Source organism: Gymnogyps californianus, chromosome 13 (assembly GCF_018139145.2).
Source record: "Gymnogyps californianus isolate 813 chromosome 13, ASM1813914v2, whole genome shotgun sequence".
Classification (NCBI taxonomy): Eukaryota; Metazoa; Chordata; class Aves; order Accipitriformes; family Cathartidae; genus Gymnogyps; species Gymnogyps californianus.
Genome location: NC_059483.1, coordinates 17842382 through 17861752, shown reverse-complemented (window position 1 = coordinate 17861752; position 19371 = coordinate 17842382). Strand labels below are relative to the sequence as shown.

Sequence of the window (19371 nt, the reverse complement as noted above, 5' to 3'; positions counted from 1 at the left end):
GGGGGATGCAAAGTACATGCGATTGTGGTCACCTTGCTCAGCTAACACAGAATTGCTCTGGCAACTAAAGAGGATCATGCAGATTTCTCTGCCAAAAAGGCAATATTACACCACAGGCCCCTTCACACTCACGTACTTTCTTGGCAGGTAAGGCCCTTCCACCCTGGGAAACACTTGCAGCTCCCATCCCCTTGCAGTCCATCGTTACAAATGCCGTTGTCACAGGCACATTCTGCAGGGGAAATACAAACACTCATCACTGTCAAACCAACCAGGTCTCACAAGCAGAGTCTCGCTGCCATTTCACTGGCTGCTCTGTTCCTAATCCAATGCATCAAACTGCCATAAAGAAAATGTCACAGGAGTATCAGCTCTTGTTCCCTCGCTACCAGGCCAAAAAGCCCAGGAATAGACCCGCCTCTACTTTCTGTAGTTTGGGTGGCAGCAGGATGAGCACCATAGCATAGTCAGTCATGCCTTGGTTTGAGGCTGAAAAATGCGGTCACTCCTCTGGCTGACCACAAGCGCTCACTCCCACTGTCCCTCTCTCGGTGGCCTGCCAGCTGTTTGCCTGTCTCAGAGGTCTTGGGACATTTCTTCCCTCCCACCACCCCTCCCAAGAGCTAAGACGTGGCCACTTTTCTTCCCTTGCAAGCGGGATGGTAGAGACAAGCTGCAATAGCCATCGGTGTCACCTGATTTGCAGTCAGCTCCGTATCGGCCCACTTCACACATCTCACAGGCAGTGCCGTGGAAACCCTCCAGACATCGGCACTCTCCACTGCCCTCGATGCCGTCCTGGCATTCCCCGTTCCCAGAGCACCACTGGCCTGGCTTCCCTGGGCACATTTCACACATGTGTCCGTAGTAGCCAGGGCAGCAGACGGACCTCTGGAGAACCAACAAGAACAAGTTGGGGTGAGTCATCTTGTGCAGCACAGACAAGGTACAGCTTTATTGTGGAAGCTACTCTATTCCTTTAACTATGTGACAGCCATAATTTCTGACAAGGCATGAAAGGGCCAGATGTGCACAGGCAGGACAGAGCGAGCCCCCTAAAATGGGGTGCTCTGTTGCCCAGAGCTTCATGTAAAGGTCTGCACTGCCCTTGAGCAACACTGGCCATTTGGTGAGTAATGCAAATATTCAGTCCCGTGTCCATCCAGCCTATCGCCTGCCTGTGTCCCTAGTGTGTCCCACCAGTAAGATACTCTGTTATCTTACAGAGAGAGGCTCTGCCACAAGGTGATTTGGTTCAGAAACCTGATTTTACTGCTCTCACTTCTTTCTGCATCTACCCATGGAGGGAGGAAACCATGATGGGACCAAGCTGGACAGTACAGATGAAGAGAAACATCATCTAACGAAGGGATGCAGAAGTGCCTAGTGAGGTATAAGTGCTGACTGAAGCTCTGCATGTGAGTACTGTATGTCCAGCTCCCTCTCTCCCTTCTCCTCAATCTCCCATGCCCACTAAACTTTACAGGGAGTTGCTTCAATACCTGTAAGAGCTCAAATTCACACAAGTCTTTCTTTTACCATGTCCTCTTCAAGTGTTTTCTCCCAGCCACACATTTTCACAAAACTGGTAGGGGCCATAATAGCTGTGAGACCTTCTGCTCCTCCCTTTGGTTCAGCTCCAATTAGTCATCAGTTATTCGGGAAGGCACATGCACAAGCAAAATACCGCCATTCATGCCTCATTTCCTTAGGAAATCAGACTACAAACATTCAACTCCTTCTCTTCCTCTGCAGGACAAAACCCAAAGCAACAATACCAAAGCAGCTGACCACAATCCATCACTGTGCAGACATTTCCGCAGGTTAGTTTTTTCTCCAGTGCCCTCTGTCTCCAGGATGGAGAGCAACTCCCAGACGAGCCCAGTCTCAGCTACGCAATGGCACAAATGCAGCCAGGACTTCAGCACAGGCTGTATTTCTATGGCTGTATTTCTAATACCCATCTCGCTTTTGTCAAAATGAATCAGAGGCAAATGTTCTTCTTACCAGAGAAACTTTTGCACAGGTGAAATGGCAGCCAAGTATTCCAGTATCCCCAGAGCGTAATTCACAGCGAGCGAGATTCTTGCTTCCTGGCAATTCCTGCAGATATAATTAACATAGATACAGATAGAAGATATTACAATATTTAGACAAACATTGTACATTTTGGCGCACATGGCAGTGTTCTTGCCTAACAGAGGAATAATGCTTTTTATCCTCCAGGAACAGCTCGAAACATTTGGACTATCCAGAGCTGAGACCAATGAGGCATCTCTAGATGCGAGGTCACCACACAGAGTCTATTTTGTTACCTGCCAAATCCATGGTATACACGTCAGGATGAATACTGAGAAAAAATAATTGGAAAATTTTTGGCATAGAGTAATGAAGCCTAAGAAGCCAGATGTGTCTGCTAGGCAATTTATAGCCAGCATGGAGATGAAATGTTTAGTTGTTTTCCTCTCTGGAAATGTTTGTGTCTCACTCACAAACAAGCTGCAGGCACAACCAGCCCATCTGTGTGAACAAATCAATGGTCCAGGCTGGGAAATTGCTATCGGCACCCCTAAACTGGCTTTTCTTGATGACAACGTCAAAAGAGTAAAAGATGAAAAAAAGACATCTCTACTTCCCTGCTAAGGGGGGAAACTCCCCACATTGCATGCTGTAAAGGGCTCCTGAAATTCAGGGAAAGCCTGGTGCTGGCTCTGTAAGGAGCCTCATGGTTCATGTTTGCGTTTTTCCTGTGTAAGCCTCCCTTGGATTCTGCTTTCTCTTGATTTCTGCTTTCTCTTGATTTCTGCTTTCTCTTACAAACCTTGCTAATGAATGAGCCATAGAGGACTCAAGGGCACATTTTTTCAGGTATCGAGATGACATCTATAGTGCAATAAAAGGACATCAAAGCACTATCTGCAAACAGTCTGTGAGATGTCACATGAATGAAAGACTCACCACAAGAACTGATCCAGGAGGACACTTGATCCCCTTCTCACACTTGCCGCATCTTGACTAGGGCACAGAGAACAGGGCAAGTCACATGTGTGCCCTCTACCCACGTCACACCAAGACACTAATATTAATTTGCAAGGCTGCAAATACTTTTTTTCTGATCTGTAACAAGGCAGGCATACCTCAGTCTGACCCTGCAATCTTCAGATGTCCAAGAGCCACGAGATACATGCGGGCTGGACTTTGGCCATGACTCTCAGGCAGACCACAGCATTTCCTAGGGGAGCTTGTGGTCTTGCCATGCAAAAGTTGTGCTGGATTCTCCTTCCACAGCTGAGTATCTGGGAGTCCCTACACCAGCCTGCCCCACGGCTGGCACTGTGAGAGAGCCCCAGCAAGTGAACTGAACGTGATCTGCACAAGAGCTGCAGATCTGCTGCATTAGAAGTACAGAGTCTGAGGCTAGGAGATGCCAAGTCTCCATGATGACCCATTTGACATGAGGCTCATTTGGGGTCAGACCACAAGTCTCATCCATGTGGAAGAGACAAGGTAAATTGTCTGCTATTCATCAGTTTGGTTCAGCAGGTGGAGAAACCCTGTGAAATGGTGGTCAGCTCCTTGGTAATCATCATTACCTTTTGTATGGTGGTGGTATTGGCAGTGCAACGATTCTTCTGTATCTGGAGGACCTGGGAAACCCCGATCAGCATGCCATTCTTCGTCTCAAGAAATTTTCCATCCAAAGGAATATTATTGACGAACTTCTGCAAAGGAGAAGAAAATGGCTGAGACCATAACCTTCAACTCCTTCTGCATGGATTACTTAACAGCTGTCAGACAGTCACAGTAGGTAAACTTGTAAGGCTGTGCAAAACAGAAATGGATGTATCCAGTCACCAGCCTTAGAAAGGGATAGGTCAAGCCAGATCCTCAAATGGCAGAACAGTCTTCCTTCCTTACCTGGGTGCTGTTTTGATAAAACATTAGCCAGTAGGAGAGCCCTAACATGCTGTTCTTATGAATTCCGCTTCTCAAGTCCGTGGGCAAGAGCTTCTCTCCCAGTACAACATGGTACTGCACTGTCTCGTTGTCCTAAATCCACAAAAAACCCAAATGTTAGGACTCTTTGACTTCCTAGACTACAATTCAGTCAGAGGTATGGCATAAGAAGAGTTCCTAAGCATCTGTAATGGCTAATTAAGCCCACAGAGCCTCGTAACTCCCTATCACAGATGACTGATCGCACCTGATGACTGTTAACTGGATGAAGCCATAAATGTTTTTTTGAACCTTTCAAAAGGTTGAAAATTGCCACAGATATGCCACAGCCAGTCAGGAAGGGGAACGTGTTGTGCCATCTATCCACATACAAACCTACTGAGAAATTTGCATTTGGAGTCCAAATATTCTTTTCAGATCTGATTGCAACACCCCAGGAAACGCTCTCTTTTCCCTCTGCGACATTTCTCCCAGCTTTTAGCATCAGATATGCTTCTCCTCTCCATGCTCAAATCCACTGAACTCAAGTTTATGATCTGACAGTGTACATGTCCCTGCACTTATCGTGATACATACTCAAACTGTAAGCAAGCAGTGAGCTTACCATCTGTGTCACATTGGTAGCATGGCAGTACTCCTCAATGGAATTATTTCCAGGAACAAAAATTGTATATTTTTCAGAGGACTCGATTTTTCCAATGAGCTGGTATTGCTAAAAAATATCCAAACAGTAACATTAGCGATTAGACTTGTACTCACTAAAAACCAAACCACACATGAAATCAATTACAAGAGCATTAGAGGAAATGCTTGAAAATGGGATATACAACTTCTACTCAGTCACACACGTCTAATTGCTTGCTCCTCCTCCTGGGCTGACGTAAGTGCAGCTTCTCGATTATTAACAAGCCTTCCTTTTCCTCTAGGTTTCTCTGCCCTGTACAAGCGTGAAAGCACCTGCGGTAGACAGGTTGTCTTCCACTGTAATAACATGCCAATGATATAGAGATCTAACTGTAAGTCTGTAACTCTTTGGCTGCTCAAAAGAGCTTTCCTAGAAGATCCCTCATGAATGTTAGGAAACAGGTGATCTCCCTTTTCTCACCAGGTAGTCCAATTTTGGTCCACCAGTACAGGGTAAGATGGGTATTAGCTCAAAAGACAGTTCTGACAACCACAACAGTGCTCACCTCAACTGCTTACCTGTAGCAACTCCTTGAATGTGCTGAATGAAGCAACTGTCTCGAGCTGTTTCTGCAGACCTGGGGGACTCGGTGGGATATTTCCTGAAGGCGGCAACAAAACCTGCGGAAAAAGCGAGTTCATAAGCAAGATTGGGCAAGGGGCTCTGGGGGAAATCACACTAGACTCCTGCCCTGCTTGCAAGAAAGGAAATTAGAAAAGGCCTCATTTTACACAATTCTGCAATAGCCTTAACTCTTCTTCTGTCAGCCAAGAGAAGAGGAACTCCCCTCTCGCTTCTCCTGGAGACAAACATTTTAAACATTAAACACTGCTGCACAGGAAACATCTGTCAGGACCTTGTGATAACCAAATATATTTTTGCCATTATATCCTTTCCTAACCATCCAGACATGTATTCGTCCTTTGCCCCATCACAGATGCTGCAACACAAACCTGCTGCTACAACTACAGCATTTCTCAGTATCGCGTGTACTGACTTACCTTACTGAGGACATGAATAATGCCATTGCTGGCAGGGATGTCGCTGACGACTATACTTGCATTCTGGATGGTTAATACCTGCAAAAGTATCAGAGGGAGAAGCAAAAGGATTAGAAATTGCCAAGCAAGTTCAAAACAAATATATTGTTTGTTCAAGGTTGCACATGATTGATCTGGGTACAATTTTTGAAAAATGTCTGAGTTTGAGGGCATCAGTGTCCCATCCAGGCTCCCCACTGGATACAGCAGCTCTTGAGCAGTTCAATTTGATACTGGTACATCTGCATTATGTAAGAAACCCTTACACCGCTCCCGGTGTTTATCTGCCATCTGGTCTGTGGGTTGAGGGTGGCTAATTCTGTCCTGTCGTACTTTTTGAGCTTTTCACCAGTGAAGACACCTTCAAGAAAGTGGGCCCTGAAGGGAACAAAGGCAGGTAAAGAAAAGATTAGGGCACTGTTTGTAATAACAGGGAGATAAGACCATACCACCCAACATTCACTTCTCTCACATGAAGTAGTTAAGCATGTGGAGAGAATGATGGAGGGAATTACTTGTCCTGATGCCATCTGCGTCTACATGACAGGGACAATCTCTCTCTGCAAATACATGAAAAAGAAACCCACTTCCCATTGCCTGTGGTCTGTTATGTTTTAAATGCCTACTAAATTCTTTGCCTGCTAGATATTTAATCTTACTTCTATATTTATGTCAAGATAACTCTTTATTGGTCTTGTACAAGCAGAAATCCAGTTCACGGCTTTGTTACTGTTGTTTGGCATAGTAAAGCGAAGGCATGACTCTCCTCGTACCTGACTAAAAATGGCAGCATGTAGGGGGTCAACCAGAAATCTTTCTCAGTCTTGCTCAAATTTCTGATAGCTGCCTCCAATGGCACCAGAACAGTGACATTGGTTCCTGCTGGGATGCTGAAGAGAGATTCCTGTTGTCCAAAGCACAAAAATGAACAAATAAGACATGCCACTGCCACGTCTATACCGCAAAATATAACCAACAGCCATCCCGCTCTTGCAGTCACATGAAAGGGATGTGTAGAAAGACAGCATACGCACAGCAGGCTCTCCTGGGCATGGCAGGTAAGTGCTGTTGGCAATCAATGAATGCCACAGATGGTTTAGCCAAAACAGCTGACACCTCTTTGCCAAGGGAAAACCTGCTGCTTTAAGCCCTACTTTTGTACTTCAATTAATCTTCAAACCCATTCAATCATATCCATAAATCCTTTCTGAACCGTCAACATCAGTTTTGGGGAAGGGACCAAGATTATTCCTGGCAAAAGCAATGTATGTAGCAGGACAGGTAAGCTAAAGCTCAGTCAGATGCCGTATATCATAGCATGCTTCCACAGACTTGCTGCAGCCTGCAGAGTGTCTCTGTTATTGCCACACCAGAGACAGAGAAGCAGTAACAAGAAAAGGAACAAACATACAGTCTAACTTCTCAAAGCATGCTCTTCTGAAAAATAGCTATTATAATGCTACTCCTTTTTCTTTCCCTTCTGTGCTATTCTATGATGGCCAGGAGTTACAGACGATACAACCATGAAAATTAAGTGTAACACAGCCCCGGCTTCCTCCGGCGCTAGAAACAAGGCTCCCAAAACACACTCACGACCCTCACTCTATCACAAACTCCAGAGCTTTTCTACATGCCTGCTCTGTAACGATTTTTCCTTTGCTGTTGTTTTGTTTTTCTCTAATGAAAAAGATAAATGGAGTTGCTCATTCTATCAGCAGTGTTCACAGAGACTTCGCTTCTACTGAACTTACCCGTGCGGGCATCCCATGGCTGTTCTTACCTTAAGCCAGTCATAGAAGCTTGTGAAGTGGGAATTCCTGGCCAGCTCCTTCCAAATAGAAACAGAAGGGTTACCCCTGCTGAGCACTGGGGTTGCAGGGCTGGGGGACCCAGGGTGGGGGAAAGGAGCCCTTTGCAATATCAAATCTGGCAATAACGACTTTGACATTCCTCTCTCACCTTACAACCATTACAGGCGCTGTATATCATGGGGAGGGATGGGCACTCCTAAAACCACATGCCAGCCATTAAAAAAAAAAATATTCCTAAATAAACAAACTCTTTTCAAATCATCTGCAATTCCTCATGTTTACCAGGGGCGGGGATTGAATCTGCAACCGCCTTTGGTATTTCTAATGACAGAAAATGGGCCTAGCAGCTCTGACCTGAAAAAGTTTCCAAACAGCAAAAGAAAAAAAAAGATGTCTTATTGCACAGGACAGACGGGTGAAGCAGCTTAGAAATTATTGCCAATGGTTTCACGAACACATTGGCCTTGGCACCATTTCTGTCTCTGTGGCCTTGGGCAGACACATGTGCTGTGCTGTCAGGCTGGTGCTGGGAGGAGGAGCCAACTCAGGTAACAGAGAAAAGGAAAGCAAGAGCAGAGCCATTTCTCTCCAATCTCAAGACCACCTCAGACGTTCACTTTTTACTCACTTTTAGAATGTCCCCATAGCATATCATGCCATCCCCCATGTAGCCTTGAGGGCAAGCGCAGGATCTCTCTCCGCCTCCAAGGGGTACACACGTAGCCTGCAAATACAAGGAAAGAAGAAATTAGAGAACAAACACAGGTTATGTAGTGTTACACCTATCTAGGAATTGAATTCTGGCCTCCCACGGCCTGGGCTAAAGAAACACACAGAAGCACCTTCCTTCTGTTGCCTTTATGGTGGCACTGAATTTATACCTCATGCAGCAAAGCCTAGGTGATGGCTTTGGTTGTGTGAACTCACAAAAATCAGAGGATCTGCCTGGGTAAATCAGAGACCAAACCTTTATAACACCTCAGTGGGATGCCAATAAGATGATGTAACGTAAATCCTTGCAATTCTCTCGATGCTGTGGCTGAAAAACCTCTGTCAGGGAGCAGAGGAACCTCCACTGCCATGCCAGCCTTGGGACACCACTTTAGCTACTCACCAAGTCATGGCAGCCACCGTTGTCCATGAGGCATGGGTTGATTGCATCACAGTTGTGGCCATCACCAGCATAACCCCTCTTGCAGACACACTCACTCTGCAAGAAAGAGACATTTCAATTTTATAGACCTATCAGAGCGTCCTCATTTGCTACCCAAAAAAGGCCTAAGGCAGCAAAACCTATTCTTAATTTATTTTCCCATGTTTTCTTCCTGGTCCCTCAAGACCTAGAAATGTGGAGATAGTTCCTTAGCAGGGCATCATGCTCTATCACAGCACACGGCATCATGCTCTATCACAGCACACACGCTGCCTGATTACTCAAGTGCATTGATGCCTTGCACTGCTTGGCTGTGAGAGGGTCACTTGAAGATGATAGTTTCCAACTTTATTTCCAGCTTTTCAAGGAATGACACAGACTTAGTGAATGGCAGAAAGAGAAGAGGGGTTAATTTCAAAGCTTCCTGCTTTCCAGATAGCTAGGAGAGCACTTGCACATCTCACCTCACTAAAATCTGCGAAAGATTTGGCACCTTTTTTCAGCACATTGTCCACTGCTCCCCTGGCTCAGTGGGGAGAAGCACTTTGAGAAGCAGCACCCTGAGAAGCCACTTCTGCATGCCTCCTCCTATCTCAAGATGCCCGACTGCCAGCCCAGCTCCCTCCACAGACTATCTGAACCACTGCACATGCTTTTCTGTATATTTTAGCATTGCCCAGAGACAATGCTGTGATCTGGGAACAAGGGGGACACAGCAACTGATGCCTTATACTGAGCCGTATTATGGAGTGTAGTCTCCTCCCTTTGCTGCATGAGAGTTTCAGAGCAGAGCAGCAGCCTCAAACACATCAGTGCATCTCAGCTCATGCAAGCACGCTGTGTCCTTTTAGCTGCAGCTGGTGTTTCTGGCAGCAGACAAGCAGGCTTTGCTGCTGACCAGCCCAATTTCTACCTCTGCAGATCCCAGGCCATCTCAGAGCAGCTTCGGAAATGTTAAGTCCACCATCAGACTGCTTAGCATTGATCATACCTGGCCAGGGCCAATAGAAACGCAGTCAGCATTGATGTGACAGTTCCCTCTGCTCTCCAGCATGCAGTTGTCTATAGTCACGCAGGCCTTCCCGTCCCCAGTCCAGCCCGTGTTGCACTGGCAGGTGGCGATGCCGGGGCCCGTACTGGTGCACAGGGCCTCCAGGAGAAGGGAGAGAAAAAGAATTACACTCAGCAGAAGAAGGGAGGGAGTGTGGTGCAAATACAGCTACAAATCTCCTTCATCAGACTGTGGAGAGTTTCTGAATGACTAATTCTGATTCCAGCACTGGGGGTGGGGGGTGGAAGGATCTTCTCCAGAAAAGTCCTAGACAACTTCATAATAAAGTGATTCTGGAAACATTTAGTGTTTTCAGAGAGGCAGACACTTGTGTCTAGGGCGGCTCAGAACTCCCAGAGCATTCCCTACCATCCTGTAAAGCTCTTCCATTACAGAAGAAATATTCCTTGAAGAGGAGGAGCACAATCTCCTGCCTGGACAGGGATGGAATCAATGATGGAGGGCAGATCTGTCTCAGGAAAGACCTACTTTGTACCCAGTGCCATCCTATTTCCTTCTACACAGCCCAATGTGTTCGTCTCACTGAGGGGTCTAAATTATAAGGAGGTCTCACCATTTGGCAGTCATTTCCATCATAAAGCACCACAGTTCTTTACTAAGGATAATAATGTAGTGTTGAAAGGATAATAATGTCATGTTGACGGTTACTAGAAACATGAGTTGGAGCTCACAGCTAAGCTACAGCCTGAACACAGCAACAGAGAAACTAACACACATTAGAAGAGCTTGAGGGGAAAATCAATACAAATCAAAAATCTGTACAGCTAATCTCTGTAGATGCCAAAATATCTGGTGCAAACCAGCCAAACTCTCCCTGGGGTGTTGCATTTTGGCACCAACCCAAATGATGACATCTTTATGATGACTGTGTCAAGGTACCTGTTACTCCACCCCATCTTACAGACAGGGAAAGTTAGCACACAAAATGTGTAACAGTCCCCGGAGTCCTGGGTCCCTGCTCTGATTAATAGAAGCTGCTTCTCCATGCTTCAACAGTCTGACCCCACTTACATTCGGTGAACAGCCTCCTCGTTCTGGCTGACTGCACAGGTCGATGGGCTGGCAAGAAAACCCATCACCTTCATATCCATCCATGCAGATACACCTGAAGAGTGTAAGCACAAAAGGGACACAGATAGAGCAGCCTCTTCTGAAAGCCAGCAGAGAGCAAAAAGGCAGTTTGAGCCTCTCAAGCAAGCAAGAACTTGACTTTGATTTCTAGCAGGTTGGCTGCGTTACTCAAACTATCCCGTGCAACAAGTACGCAGACTTATATATAGAATTACAGGGCTGGCAGCCTCACAGCCGCTGTGTGCCTGTACAATGACAGTATGCCCACCTGAATGTGCAGGCCAAAAAGACTGACCTTGCTGTGTCATTGAGGCTGCAGACAGCATTCTGGTGACAGTACTGGGAAAGCCCGCTCGGGCCACAGTTCTTGGATGTCTTGTCACAGAATTTCCCAGTATAGCCTTCCTTACAGGACCAGGACTGACACACACCACCGCTGCCAGGCCTGTTGTCACAGACACCATGGACACAGCCACAATCTGTCAAGTAGATAGAGTAAGATCAGTAGCTACAAAAAGTCCAGAATCCACCACAGTGACAGCATTTTGTAGATTCCCAACTTGCCTTCACAACCTCTTGTGACACCAAATGATCATCCCATTTGCCCTTGACAGAGGGATGTCTGCTGAGAGACATCCGTCATAACTCAAAACCTGGCCAGGGAACAGATCCTGTGACTGCCTGGGTCCGTGTTTTTTATAGGCTGTGAGGACAGGCTCAAATTTAGGCTATCAAGCTGTTGTGGCTTAACCCCAGTCAGCAACTAAGCACCACGCAGCCGCTTCCCCCTTCCCCCTCCCAGTGGGGTGAGGAGGAGGAAAGAGGGGAAAAAAAGTAAAACTCGTGGGTTCAGATAAGAACAGTTTAATAACTAAAGTAAAATATAATACTAACAATAGTAATAATGAAATATAATAATAATAATAGTAATGAAAAGAAATATAACAAAAAAGGAAGGGGAGGAAGGGGGAAAAAAAAAAAAACAAAAAAAAACCCCACCAGTGATGCACAATGCAATTGCTCACCACCCGCTGACCGATGCCCAGTTAGTTCCCGAGCCACGATCCACGCCGCCCAGCCAACTCCCCCTGTTTATATACTGAGCATGACGTTCCATGGTATGGAATACCCCTTTGGCTAGTTCAGGTCTGCTGCCCTGGCTGTGCTCCCTCCCAGCTCCTTGCACACCTGCTTGCTGGCAGAGCATGGGAAACTGAAAAGTCCTTGGCTTAAGATAAGCACTACTTGGCAACAACTAAAACATCAGAGTGTTATCAACATCATTCTCACACTAAATCCAAAACACAGCACTGTACCAGCTACTAAGAAGAGAGTTAACTCTGTCCCAGCCGAAACCAGGACAATATCCACCCCTTATTCTGTACCATTTACGTTATGCCCAGATCCTACACTTTCCAATACATTTCCAATTAATCACCATCACCTTTCCTGTCTTTTAATATATACATATAGATATCATTTCCGCGATCTATGGGCCATCTCTATCAAATGTCTGTTGAGTTCATTCAGTCCATGACTTTGAGCTCCATCTATCGTAACAGTCTGTCTGGGCAGGAGGGATGGTGCAAAGTCCGCTCAGTCGGCAGGACAGGATTGGGCTTCGGTGTGATGTGGCAGGCAGGTGACATTGGGCGCAGCAGGAGGATGGTGTGTGGTGTCGGATTGTTGCGTGCTGAAGTCAGTCCTGGTTCCATCACTACTGCACTTCACTCAGTTTTGTCAAAGTTCATTCTTCATTAATCTAAGTAATTCTTACTGTAATACCATTAATATAGCACATAACAGTTATAATGATGACATACAGTGGCAGGATTATATAGCAATTAATAGCATACAATTTAATCTATTGGCTGTTCTCACCTAAAATCAAATCCCCTTGAGGCACACATCGGACTTCCCCATCCTTCCGCATCACCCACCAAGTGCACCCAGGTCCTTGAGCAAAAGCAGTCCCACAAATGGGTTTGCCTTTGCCTGAGGCGGGAGTAACCCAAACTGTTTTCCCTAGCATATTTTTCTATGTGCACTACAGGGACTTTATCCCCTTCTACAGTATGTAAAAGTTCTGATTGGGCAGGGCCAGCTCGATTGACAGATCCTCTAGTGTTGACTAACCAGGTGGCCTTTGCTAGATGTGTATCCCAATGTTTGAAGTCCCACCACCCATTGCTCTCAATGTAGTCTTTAACAGTCCATTGTATCGCTCGATTTTTCCGGAGGCTGGTGCATGATAGGGGATGTGATATACCCACTCAATGCCATGCTCTTTGGCCCAGGTGTCTATGAGATTGTTCCAGAAATGAGTCCTGTTGTCTGACTCAATTCTTTCTGGGGTACCGTGTCGCCATAAGATTTGCTTTTCAAGGCCCACGACAGTGTTCCGGGCAGTGGCATGGGGCACGGGATATGTTTCCAGCCATCCAGTCGTTGCTTCCACCATTGTAAGCACATGGCGCTTACCTTGATGGGTTTGTGGGAGTGCGATACAGTCAATCTGCCAGGCCTCTCCATATTTGTATTTCAGCCATCATCCTCCATACCACAGAGGCTTTAACCGCTTGGCTTGCTTGACTGCAGCACGTTTCACATTCATGGATGACCTGTGCGATAGTGTCCATGGTCAGGTCCACCCCTCGATCATGAGCCCATCTATATGTTGCATCTCTTCCCTGATGGCCTGAGGTGTCGTGGGCCCACCGAGCCATAAATAATTCACCCTTATGCTGCCAATCCAGATCTACCTGAGCCACTTCAATCCTAGCAGCCTTGTCTACCTGTTGATTGTTTTGATGTTCTTCAGTGGCCCGGCTCTTAGGTACGTGGGCATCTACGTGACGTACTTTCACAACCAGGTTCTCTAGCCGGGCAGCAATGTCTTGCCACAATGCAGCAGCCCAGATGGGTTTACCTCTGCGTTGCCAGTTACTCCGCTTCCATTGCTGCAACCACCCCCACAGAGCATTTGCCACCATCCATGAGTCAGTATAGAGAGAGAGTATGGCCATTTTTCTCGTTCAGCAATGTCTAAAGCCAGCTGGATGGCTTTCACCTCTGCAAACTGACTCGATTCACCTTCTCCTCTGCAGTTTCTGCAACTTGTCGTATAGGACTCCATACAGCCGCCTTCCACCTCCGATGCTTTCCTACAATGCGACAGGACCCATCAGTGAACAGGGCATATTGCCTCTCATTTTCTGGCAGTTTATTATACAGTGGGGCCTCTTCAGCACGCGTTACCTCCTCCTCTGGTGATATTCCAAAATCTTTGCCTTCTGGCCAGTCTGTGATCACTTCTAGAATTCCTGGGCGACTGGGGTTTCCTTTTCGACTCCATTGTGTGATCAGTGCAACCCACTTACTCCATGTAGCATCAGTTGCATGATGTGTAGAAGGGACCTTCCCTTTGAACATCCAGCCTAGCACCGGCAGTCGGGGTGCTAACAGGAGCTGTGTTTCAGTACCAACCACTTCTGAAGCAGCTCGAACTCCTTCATAGGCTGCTAATATCTCCTTTTCAGTTGGAGTATAGCGGACCTCAGATCCTCGATATCCCCGACTCCAAAACCCTAGAGGTCGACCTCGGGTCTCCCCAGGCGCTTTCTGCCAGAGACTCCACGTAGGGCCATTCTCCCCGGCTGCGGTGTAGAGCACATTTTTAACATCTGGTCCTGCCCGGACCGGCCCAAGGGCTACTGCATGAACTATCTCCCGTTTAATCTGTTCAAAGGCTTGTTGTTGCTCAGGGCCCCATTTAAAATCGTTCTTCTTCCGGGTCACTTGATAGAGAGGGCTTACAATCGTACTATAATTTGGAATATGCATTCTCCAAAAACCTACACCTAAGAAAGCTTGCGTTTCCTGTTTACTAGTTGGTGGAGACATAGCTGCTATTTTGTTGATCACATCCATTGGGATGTGACGACGTCCATCTTGCCATTTTATTCCTAAAAATTGAATCTCCTGTGCGGGTCCCTTCACCTTACTCTGTTTTATGGCAAAACCAGCTTTCAGAAGGATTTGGATTATTTTCTCCCCTTTCTCAAAAACTTCTTCTGCTGGTTGCCCCATACGATGATGTCATCAATGTATTGCAGGTGTTCTGAAGCTCCACCTTTTTCCAGTGCATTCTGGATTAGTCCATGGCAAATGGTGGGGCTGTGTTTCCACCCCTGGGGCAGTTGATTCCAGGTGTACTGGACGCCCCTCCAAGTGAAAGCAAACTGTGGCCGGCACTCTGCTGCCAAAGGGATTGAGAAAAACGCATTAGCAATATCAATTGTGGCGTACCACTTGGCTGCTTTTGACTCCAGTTTGTATTGAAGTTCTAGCATGTCTGGCACGGCAGCACTCAGCGGTGGCGTGACTTCATTCAGGCCACGATAGTCTACTGTTAGTCTCCATTCTCCGTTAGACTTTCGCACTGGCCAAATGGGGCTGTTAAAGGGTGAGCGAGTCCTGCTGATTACTCCTTGGCTCTCCAGTCAACGAATCAGCGTATGGATGGGAATCAGGGAGTCTCAGCTGGTGCGATATTGCCGCCGGTGCACCGTTGTGGTAGCGATCGGCACCTGTTGCTCTTCGACCCTCAGCAACCCCACAACTGAAGGGTCCTCAGAGAGACCGGGCAAGGTGGACAACTGTTCAATTGCCTCCGTCTCCAAGGCAGCTATACCAAAGACCCACCGATACCCCTTTGGGTCCTTGAAATACCCTCTCCTAAGATAATCCATGCCAAGAATGCATGGGGCCTCTGGGCCAGTCACAATGGGGTGGTTTTGCCACTCATTCCCAGTTAGGCTTATTTCAGCCTCCAATATAGTTAGCTGTTGAGATCCTCCTGTCACTCCAGAAACACAAATAGGTTCTACCCCTTTATAGCTTGATGGCATTAGAGTACACTGTGCACCGGTGTCTACTAGGGCTTTATACTCCTGTGGATCTGATGTGCCAGGCCATCAAATCCACACAGTCCAGTAAACCTGGTTGTCCCTCTCCTCCGCCTGGCTGGAGGCAGGGCCCCTCTAGTCCTGGTCGTAAGATTCTCCACTCACTCTTTGTAAAGATGGATTAGAATTCCTTCTCATAGGATCAGGAGTAAGATCAGCCCTTCCACTCTGTCTGCCACACCGCTCACAGTGCTCACTGGAGCCTGAAGCAGCAATTTTCCTGGAAGAATCCTCATTTGTGTTTGTTTTTCCTTGCAATTCATGTACCCGTGCATCTAGGGCCGAGGTAGGTTTTCTATCCCACTTCATCATATCCTCTCCGTGCTCACGCAGGTAAGACCACAGGATACCCCGTGAGGTGTACCTTCTATCTCCCCTCTCTTGAGCAGAGGGACGCTTATTCCTAATAGCTGAGACATTGGTCCGTGCAGGTGGGAGGCAGAACTTATCCTCAAATCGCTGGAACTCTTGGGACAGTTTCTCAGCTATTATGTCTGGCAGTTTCTCCACAGCCGCGACGAGGGAGGAAGTGAGACTTTCTTCGTATTGCTGAAGTCGGCGAGCCAATTAATCTACTGTTGGTCCCTCCTCGTCTTTCCAGTCCATTACTGCCAATGCATTGGCACACGACGATGGTGCGCTTCGTACAAACTTCTGCCACATGGGTCGTGCACATTGGACTTCATCTGGATCTGTGGGTAACCGCCCATCGTCTGGGTCATAATAAACCATCTCCCGCACAGCTAATTCCCTCAGGTACTGGATACCTCTCTCCATGGTGGTCCACTTGCCTGGTTGACACACAACATCTTCCTTGAAGGGGTACCTTTCCCTCACACCTGATAGAAGTCACCTCCAGAGGCTGAGGGCTTGTGTTTTTTTTCCAATTGCCTTGTCAATACCCCCTTCCCTAGAAAGTGATCCCAACTGCTTGGCCTCCTTACCCTCTAATTCCAAGCTACCAGCCCTGTTATCCCAGCATCCAGGTGATGATGTGCTCGCCTGGACGACGGCTGAAATCTTTTCACATATCTCGCAGCTCACTCGGGGATAGGGATCGAGTGATTATCTCCGGTTCTGCCTCTTCCTCCTGTTCTCGTGATGGCCCTGCTTCACCTTCATCCTTCGCTAAGCGAGCTGTCTTTTTTGAGTATTTCTTCTTCTGTACAGGGGCAACTGATATTGGCATGGGCTGGTTCTCTGGTTCAGCTGCAGTGCCCGTCACAGGCATTGCAGTAACCGTAGTACCTGTCACGGGCCGGAGAGGCTGCAGTGTCTGTCACGGGGGTCGAAGTGGCTGCAGTGTCTGTCACGGGGGTGGAGTGGCTGCAGCGTCTGTTGCTGGGTCGGAGTGGCTGCAGTGCCTGTCACCGGGGCTGGAGGGGCTGCAGTGGCTGTCATCTTGTTGTCAGATCCAGAGACCTTCGCTTCCCCTTGAATAATGTTAAACAGAGCTTGGTAGGCATGAGCCAGGCCCCAGCACATTGCAGTGATTTGTGTCTCCCTGGAATTGTCGGGGTGACAGCATACTTTTTCCAAATGTTCTACTAGTTTTTCAGGATTCTGCACTTGTTCAAGGGTGAAGTTCCAAAACACTGGAGTTCCCCACCATCCTAGGCATTTACTCATGCTACCCCACACACCCTGCCACTCATAACTCTGCAGCTTTGGGGCAGATCTCTTTGGGGCAGATCTCCTAAATAGTTGTTTAACCCTAAACAACACCTGAACCACATTCAGGAACAAGCTAGTTCCTAGTAATAGAACCATGTTAGTTTCAACATTCCAAAGATATTCAAAATTTTCAAAATTCTCAAACACTACTGTAATTAGCCTGGAGGAGGAGGGGAAGGTGAAGGAAGGTGTCTCCCCCATAGATTGGCTCTCCGAGGAGAAAAGGTAAAGGGTGTAATTATTAACAGTTTCCGCTAGATAGCTCCCGAAGTACGGAGATAACGGCAATGCTGAGTACAAATATCGGATTAGTCCCACAACTGATAATTTTATCGTACCATAAACCAGTGTTACATAGTAAAGCAAAGCGAAAACCTTAATCCACCTCACCTTATGGGTGATAAGCAGCAGCACAGGGACTATATACGGCAAGTGAGGTGATACATAACAAAACTCTAAGAACGAACGCCACAACTCTAAGAGCCAATAACCCTACATTGTGACTGGCGACCACTAAACTAATACAATACAACAAATAACAAATTCGTTTTAACACACTCTGGTCAGATCTGTTGTTATCTCAACCCTTTACGCCCCACATTGGGCGCCAAAAGGCTGTCGTGGCTTAACCCCAGTCAGCAACTAAGCACCACGCAGCCGCTTCCCCCTTCCCCCTCCCAGTGGGGTGAGGAGGAGGAAAGAGGGGAAAAAAAGTAAAACTCGTGGGTTCAGATAAGAACAGTTTAATAACTAAAGTAAAATATAATACTAACAATAGTAATAATGAAATATAATAATAATAATAATAGTAATGAAAAGGAATATAACAAAAAAGGAAGGGGAGGAAGGGGAAAAAAAAAAAAACCCCAAAAAACCCCACCAGTGATGCACAATGCAATTGCTCACCACCCGCTGACCGATGCCCAGTTAGTTCCCGAGCCACAATTCGCGCCGCCCGGCCAACTCCCCCCTGTTTATATACTGAGCATGATGCTCTATGGTACGGAATATCCCTTTGGCTAGTTCAGGTCAGCTGCTCCGGCTCTGCTCCCTCCCAGCTCCTTGCACACCTGCTTGCTGGCAGAGCATGGGAAACTGAAAAGTCCTTGGCTTAGGATAAGCGCTACTTGGCAACAACTAAAACATCGGAGTGTTATCAACATCATTCTCACACTAAATCCAAAACACAGCACTGTACCAGCTACTAAGAACAGAGTTAACTCTGTCCCAGCCGAAACCAGGACACAAGCTCAAGGTCCTTGTGAACTGTCTTTTCTTTTAGGAGAGATCTAAATCAAAGTTCCACACCTAAATTTGGCTGATGTTTCCAAGACCCCCATCACCGCTGTCCTATCAGCCATGTTTTCTCCACCGTTGTTTTAAGGGACACCCATGATGACATTTCCGTCACTTCTTTCGTGACGCTGGTCTTGCCAGAAGGGATTCCACTATGAACCTGCACTATATCCTTGCCCTACATTTTCCTCTAGTCTCTCTATCAGAATTACCAACCTTCGTCACAGTTCTCGCCATGCTTGTTTGGGTTTGAACAGATGTGGCAGGCTATTCCTTTGAAACCTTCAAAGCAGTGACAGTTGCCATTCCCTTGTATGCCATCGCTGCACTGGAAGGAAAACAAAAAGAAAACCAAAGTGACTGAAACTCAGGGAACCAAGGCAAAGTCAAGGCATCGATATCTATCAAAGGCACTTTGATACAGTAAAAAAAATAGGACTATGAAGCGTGGTGGTAGTAATACAAAATTCTGCATAGCCAGAGCTGTGCCCAACAGCATGACATGATTCACATTAGAGCTCAAGATAGAAAACCCACTGAGTACGTGCCATTCTCCCTGGATCTTCTGCTGCCACCGCTGTGGGCTTAGCCCTGGAGCACAAACTCTGAATTATACTTACCTACAATTACACTCTCTAACCACAC

At 46.9% G+C, this 19371-nt stretch overlaps 1 protein-coding gene across 1 annotated transcript in view; it reads right to left on the bottom strand.

Moving 5' to 3' along the window:
• The window catches only part of STAB1 (stabilin 1), a 67170-nt gene that overhangs the window by 19294 nt on the left and 28505 nt on the right, over positions 1-19371 (bottom strand). Inside the window, exons 22-39 of the mRNA XM_050904418.1 lie at positions 18943-19054; positions 11085-11268; positions 10730-10823; positions 9638-9796; positions 8608-8703; positions 8122-8217; positions 7463-7510; positions 6456-6586; positions 5949-6060; positions 5644-5721; positions 5161-5262; positions 4562-4669; positions 3919-4050; positions 3594-3722; positions 2959-3015; positions 2008-2103; positions 696-891; positions 137-232 (exon numbers count right to left, since the gene is read on the bottom strand). Of these exons, the coding sequence (XP_050760375.1) occupies positions 137-232; positions 696-891; positions 2008-2103; positions 2959-3015; positions 3594-3722; positions 3919-4050; positions 4562-4669; positions 5161-5262; positions 5644-5721; positions 5949-6060; positions 6456-6586; positions 7463-7510; positions 8122-8217; positions 8608-8703; positions 9638-9796; positions 10730-10823; positions 11085-11268; positions 18943-19054 (2026 nt within the window). The remainder of the gene's footprint in view (positions 1-136; positions 233-695; positions 892-2007; positions 2104-2958; positions 3016-3593; positions 3723-3918; positions 4051-4561; positions 4670-5160; positions 5263-5643; positions 5722-5948; positions 6061-6455; positions 6587-7462; positions 7511-8121; positions 8218-8607; positions 8704-9637; positions 9797-10729; positions 10824-11084; positions 11269-18942; positions 19055-19371) is intronic.